General features: G+C 29.7%; 1 protein-coding gene across 1 annotated transcript in view; it reads right to left on the bottom strand.

Annotated features, from left to right (window-relative positions):
* Window positions 1–5,592: 5,592 nt before the first annotated feature.
* LOC140920061 (uncharacterized) overlaps window positions 5,593–7,500 on the bottom strand; it is a 6,184-nt gene continuing 4,276 nt past the window's right edge. Inside the window, exons 5-6 of the mRNA XM_073367375.1 lie at window positions 5,864–5,977; window positions 5,593–5,748 (exon numbers count right to left, since the gene is read on the bottom strand). Coding sequence (XP_073223476.1) covers window positions 5,593–5,748; window positions 5,864–5,977 — 270 coding nt within the window. The remainder of the gene's footprint in view (window positions 5,749–5,863; window positions 5,978–7,500) is intronic.

Below are 7,500 nucleotides of genomic sequence, written 5' to 3'. Positions count from 1 at the left end.
CTTATTCTAGTCCATTTAGAATTTTTAACCAATCTTATGCATCCAATAAGTGCGTATGTGTCATTGGATTAACATTTAGGTTATTTTCGTCCTCTCTAGGCTTATTATAATACATTTAGGGTTTTTAACCAATCTTGTGCATCCAATAAGTGCGTTTGTGTCATTGAATTGACATTTAGGTCATTTTTGTCATCCTTCGACTTATTCTAGTCCGTTTAAGGTTTTTAATCAATCTTGTGCATCCAATACGTGCGTTTGTGTCATTGTATTAACATTTAGGTAATTTTCGTCCTCCTTAGGCTTATTATAGTCCATTAAGGGTTTTTAAGCAATCTTGTGCATCCAATACGTGCAATTGTGTCACTGTATTAACATTTATGTCATTTTTGTCCTCTCTAGACTTATTCTAGACCATTTACTTCTTATTCTATGACAAGTGTCTCCTTGATTTCTTAAAGATGGTGGACCTTTTTCTCTACCATAATTAAGCCATCAAGATATTATATGAATCCATGAATTTTGTTATGTATTTCATTTTGAGTGTCATATATATAAAGTTGTGCAAACTTTCTCTTTTCACCGGGTAATGGTAACATACTTCTTATTCTATGACAAGTGTCTCCTTGATTTCTTAAAGATGGTGGACCTTTTTCTCTACCAACATTTGAATCTATTTTCATCTCCGGAGATGTGAGTGCGAACATGACATTATAGACTCTTGTATTTTGTTGGAAGTTTTTTCTATCAGTTGCTTGATCATCAAACAACAGATGATGAAGTAATGGAGGAGGTTGTTTAATTAAAGGTAGTTCAACTTTTCCATTACCTACAATATAGATGAAATTTAGGATTTGTTGTATCCCTACATTTCTCCTTCTTTTCTTGATACCACATATATGATCCACAAGATGTACTTTCCCATACACAATATGTACATTCCCAAAAAGGATCCTCTATGTCATAGTAAGCTACACAAAAGATCAAATTCTATTTTAGTATACAATTTAGACATATTTAATAGAACAATGATTGTTTAAATGTCTTAAAACTTACAGTAGTTTCATCTTTTGCTTTATCAGATTCTGAATTTGGAAGAGCTTATTCTTCAGTATCACAATCAAATGGAGTTTCCCCTTCTTCCATTTGAGAATTGTCACATCTATTCCTATTATTTCCTGGTGCTTTTCTTTTGTTACCATCCAAGGGGGATCTAGAAGTGGAGGACTGATTTGAATGGTAGCTGAAAACTTATTAAACAATTTCATCGTTCTTGGTAAGTGTTTTACACTCTTTTGATTGATTTGTTGAGTTTCTGAAAATTGTTGTTGAGATTGAATTTATCTTCTACATTGTACACAGGCTTGAGCATGATGGTTTTGTTGATTTGGCTGATTACAAATTGCATCAGTAACATCAGCAAGAGGTGTGTGAATTGTAAGCGTTGTTTCTGTTCATGAACATTGTTTTTGTGTCTCACTTGTTCCACCTTTATTTATTGACATTGTTTCATGTTGGTTGGAATAAAGCAGTATCCTACTTTTTTTTAGAGCATTGGCAGCAATAGATACATCTCTGTTATCTCTTTCCATTTGCTTATACAAAATTCACTAAGGACAATAAGAAAAAATCTATTAGTTTCAAATGCTTATTAAGTGGTTGTAGTGTTGAAACATGATTAATTTCCTCAGAGATGTTTCTCAAATTTAATGAATTGTTAATGATTAAAGCAAGAAAAAAAAAATACAATGAGTTTATATTAGTACATAAGTGCAGTAGAAGTGTACGTCTCACCATTGGGAAGTTCATATTCAATTGTCATGAAACTTGTTATCTCTTTTAGGATTTAATGTTCTATTTTTCAAGTTTATATTGTTTTCTTTGAGTTGTAATTTAGTTGATGATAGTTTTATTGATCTTTGGTTCCATAAAAGTTAATAATAATAATAATAATAATAATAATAATAATAATAATAATAATAATAATAATATTACTAATAATAATAATAATAATAATATTAAATGAAAATTTATAGCTTAAAGGGAAGAAATTAATTAAGATATAATAGAGTGTGTGTAGCGATAGGACCAAAAGCATTTAATGGAGATATAACACATGTACTTTGTTAGCTCAATTAATGAAATGAATCAACAAAAATTGGACATTATCGGAGAATCATTTGTTGTGTATATGCAGAAGTTGGACTGCAAAAATTAATCTTAAATGTCACCTCTTATACAATGTCTTTGTACTCGACACTGATAGTAACCGTGGTTAAAGTGTTGATCCTCCAATCATTTTTGTTTAGTTGATAATTAATTGGCCTTCTATAATGTGGGTTGATAGTTTGCTTGGGTATTGGGTTTTGTGTTTGAATAATGAACAATAATTATATGTTTAGTTAAAATTAGTCAAGATTATATTTACTTGAAGTTTACAAAATGAAATAACTCATGAAATTGGTAATACAATATTAAATGACAAATAGGCATTGATACTTATTTAATAGAAGTTTACACAATTTGAAGAATTGATTGTATTAATTGATAGTCATCCTTTTGGAACTCTTCTGAAAATGCCGAAACTATATTCATTGGAAACTTTGTTGTCAGTTTATCAAAAATATATTATGATAGTTGTATGAAGCATATATATTCTGATAGATAGGTCTTATATATTGTAGGTGTTTGTGTTATTACTAATTTGAAATTAGATAATTTTAGAACTATGTAGAATTTTCATGTAAAAATTTAGAAGTGCTTTAACTATAGAAAATTGTGGGAAGTATCTAGAAGTGGGTATTAATTAGGAATCTCCTAAAAAATGCGTTTAGAGTTTCTATTTGTACCTATAAATACCTTATTGTACTTGACATTAAGCATCAAGCAAATTGAGAGCTTTAGAAATACCTTCATTTCTCTAATAAAGTGGTATCTAGAGTTTGGTTGTGAGAATTGAAAAATTGTGACTCGTGATTACACTACTTTCCACTTTCCTCTTCTAAAAAAAGAGAATTATGAAAAATAGTATATTTGAATGAAAGCATTGTTTGGCTCTCAAGGTGTATGGGAGATTGTTGAAAAAGGCTATGATGAGCCACAAGATGAAGAGGGATTGTCTCAAGTTGAGAATGAGTTTTTGGCAAAGACAAGGAAGAAGGATCAACAAGCTCTTACTCTCATTCATCAATGTTTGGATGACTCTATGTTTGAGAAGGTTGCCGATGCTACGAATTCAAAGGAAGCTTGGAAGATTTTGGAGAAATCACTCCAAGACATTGACAAAGTGAAGGAGATAAGACTTCAATCTCTAAGGGGAGATTTCAAATATTTGAAAATGAAGGATTCCGAATCAATTTCAAATTATTGCTCAAGCGTGAAGACAATTGTGAATCAAATGAAGAGATATTGAGACAAGATAGAAGATATTCGTGTAGCGGAGAAAATTCTTCATTCCTTGACTCCTAAGTTCGATTATGTGGTATGTGTTATTGAGGAATCAAAAGATCTTGACTCAATGTTCACAAGATCAAGAGGAGCCATTAGAGCAAGTTCTCAAGATCAAAGTTTTGTTGAAGGATGAAAGAGGATTCAATAGTCAAAATAAACATGGACGTGAACAAGGAAGAGGACATGGTCGTGGCAGAGGAGGAAGAGGAAGAGGTTTCAACCGTGACTCAGACTACGAAGAAAGAAGTCACTCATTACCAAGAATTCGTGGAAGAGAAAGACGTTATGACTATTATCAAAGTGAAAGAAGGTATGACAAATCTAAAGTTGAATGTTATAATTGTCATGAATTTGAACATTTTTCTTGGGAATGTCGTAATGCTCCTAATCAAGAGGAAGAAGAGGCTAATCATGTAGACGAAATTGAAGAGACAACTTTGTTGCTAACACTCAAGGAAAAAGAGAGATATGCTAATAGTTCATGGTACTTGGACAATGGTGCAAGTAACCATATGTGTGGATGCAAAGAGAAATTTGTGGAGCTTAATGAAAAGATGAATGGAAATGTTTCCTTTGTAGACTATTCAAAAGTGAAAATTGAAGGGAAAGGAAGCTATTGATATTTGTATAGACAACAAGTCTGCACAAAAATGAAGAGATATTGAGACAAGATAGAAGATATTCGTGTAGCGGAGAAAATTCTTCATTCCTTGACTCCTAAGTTCGATTATGTGGTATGTGTTATTGAGGAATCAAAAGATCTTGACTCAATGTTCACAAGATCAAGAGGAGCCATTAGAGCAAGTTCTCAAGATCAAAGTTTTGTTGAAGGATGAAAGAGGATTCAATAGTCAAAACAAACATGGACGTGAACAAGGAAGAGGACATGGTCGTGGCAGAGGAGGAAGAGGAAGAGGTTTCAACCGTGACTCAGACTACGAAGAAAGAAGTCACTCATTACCAAGAATTCGTGGAAGAGAAAGAGGTTATGACTATTATCAAAGTGAAAGAAGGTATGACAAATCTAAAGTTGAATGTTATAATTGTCATGAATTTGAACATTTTTCTTGGGAATGTCGTAATGCTCCTAATCAAGAGGAAGAAGAGGCTAATCATGTTGACGAAAATGAAGAGACAACTTTGTTGCTAACACTCAAGGAAAAAGAGAGATATGCTAATAGTTCATGGTACTTGGACAATGGTGCAAGTAACCATATGTGTGGATGCAAAGAGAAATTTGTGGAGCTTAATGAAAAGATGAATGGAAATGTTTCCTTTGTAGACTATTCAAAAGTGAAAATTGAAGGGAAAGGAAGCTATTGATATTTGTATAGACAACAAGTCTGCACAAACACTTGCAAAGAATCCAGTGTTTCATGATCGCAACAAGCACATAGACGCAAGGTACTATTTCATTAGAGAATGCGTTGTTAAGAAAGAATTTAAGCTTAAATATGTGAAGGCTCAAGATCAAGTTGCAGATATATTTACAAAACCATTAACATTTGAAGACTTTCAAACGCTAAGATCACAACATGGAATGAAGAAGAAAATTTCAAATTAAGGGGGGCAATGTTATTACTAATTTGAAATTAGATAATTTTAGAACCATGTAGAATTTCCATGTAAGAATCTAGAAGTGCTTTAATTATAGAAAATTGTGAGAAATATCTAGAAGTGGGTGTTAATTAAGAAGCTCCTAAAAATATATTTAGAGTTTTCTATTTGTACCTATAAATACCTTATTGTACTTGATATTAAACATCAAGCAAATTGAGAGTTTTCTATTAGAAATATATTCTTTTCTCTAACAGTTTGTTGATAGTATTAATAGTTGGTTGAGTGTGTAGTTGAGTTAGTGTTCCTTTAATTAGCTTAATAGTTTAAATGATAATAAATGAGTAATCTAATAATTAAAGGGAGTTATAATATTGGTGCTTATAGATACATATATATCATGTTTAGAAAATGCAACCCAAGCATAATGACCAAAGCATATATAAGTATTTAATACAAACAACCTAGATATTACATGCCATTTAGTTTTTTTTAAGTTACAGAAGCGTTTAATTGAAAATTCAGTCATTGGTGTTCACTATTTCCTAGAAACCATGTTCAAAAATACTAAATAAGTAGTTTCACTAGTCATTCAGTTTTGATTAGCTTTGTTGAGGAAAGTTGTGTTGTATCCATATCCTGATTATTGACTTCATCTTCTGGTTCTTGAGCTGCAACTCTCTTTTCTGGTGTAAATGATAAGTTTTTATCAGAATCATGTTGAGAGGTGACTGAGAGATCTTGCTAGAGAAACATTAGGAAAACAATGCAGTTAGGAAATAGTATATTGGTGACTTAAGTGCAATAATGTAGTTATTTATATGATGGATAAACAATAGTCAAGCAAATAATTAAGCACACATATTGTTGGGAAAACAACTTTAGCTGCAATTGCATTTTGTTTACAACTAGCAGGAAGAGCTTCAACTTGTTGGCTTTCAGTTGCAATTGCTAATTGATTCTTCTGTGGCAGCTATAAAACAACAAAAAGAATGAATTAATTTTTATCTGCTTTTAATAAATGAAGCTAATTAGGTTGAACTATATATTGTAGCTGATATACCTCTTTAGGCGGGAATTGGGCTTCAACTTTTTGGACCAAAGTATTATCTTTCATTGCCATGACTGAACATATTTACCAATTGTTGTCCCATTTAATAATAATAATAATAATAATAATAATAATAATAATAATAATAATATTAATAATAATAAATAAAACAAACCAAACTTCATTCTACCTTCATTTTTCCACTTTACCCTTTCTCTCCTTCTTCTCTCTCGGCAACAACACCAATTCCATCCTCATTTGTTTTTCTATTTATGAATTTGATTTTAAATAATTCTACTTAAATAATAATAAAATAAATAATAAATAACTAAATAAGTAAATGAGTAAATAAATAATAAAGTAAATAATAAATAAATAAATAAATAAATAATAAATAAGTAAATAACTAAATGAATAAATAAATAAATAATAAAATAAATAACAAATAAATTATCTAAGTAAACAAATTATTTACCATTTGTACTACAACCCAAAAATATATTTAATACTATACATGTTTATGCTTATATCGAGAATAATTTAAAAGCATGCAATCAAAAATCGTATAAAAATTATGTTACCGAAGTCATGTTAAAAAATAATGCAGAATTAAATTAAAGTAGAATTATGTTACCAAGATCAAGAATCGTATAAAAATATATTGAGCAAGTCTGTTACTTTAAAAAAAATGCATAGGACAATTCTTGCTACAAAACATGCTTATAATCATAATAACATAAAATAATGTATAATTTTAATTACTGCTAATGGTTCAACAGAAACCCAACATTGTTAGAGATACCCATCGAATAATCTAAACTAGTTGGCAGAACAAGAAAATTCTCTCTAATACATTGACAGGTGAAGATTTCATAATATACATACAGAAAAAGCAATTCAAAAAGGCAATTGAAAAATTCAAAATATTTCAATAAAAATCCTAATAACCATATCAATAAACATGGTAATGATAACGCTAACTACTGCCACAAAATATTAATTTTTTGAATAGGAAAACTAGTAGCATTCATATTTATGGTCATATTAATATATATATTTGTAAGTCTAGAAGGTTAACTAATTCTCCCACTAGCCTAGCCAGCTGCATCACTCAGTTTTGGATTAGTAATAAAAAGGAAAGGATACTAGTTTAATTGTTATTGTCAATTTCTAATTGTTTGAATAAGTAAAGGAGAATAACTAATTTCTAATTTCTAATTTCTAATTTCTAATTTCTAATTTCTAATTGTTTGAATAACTAAACAAAAATCTCTAATTTTGCTTTCCTTAATACTATATGCTTATCTATATATATATATATATACCCATAGTATACTAGCCTAGGTCTTATTATTATTATTATTATTATTATTATTATTATTATTATTATTATTATTATTATTATTATTATTATTATTATTATTATTATTATTATTATTATTATT

Source organism: Cicer arietinum, chromosome 4 (assembly GCF_000331145.2).
Source record: "Cicer arietinum cultivar CDC Frontier isolate Library 1 chromosome 4, Cicar.CDCFrontier_v2.0, whole genome shotgun sequence".
Taxonomy (NCBI): Eukaryota; Viridiplantae; Streptophyta; class Magnoliopsida; order Fabales; family Fabaceae; genus Cicer; species Cicer arietinum.
Note: the sequence above shows the minus strand (reverse complement) of the source record. Positions and strands in the feature narration are given on the sequence as shown.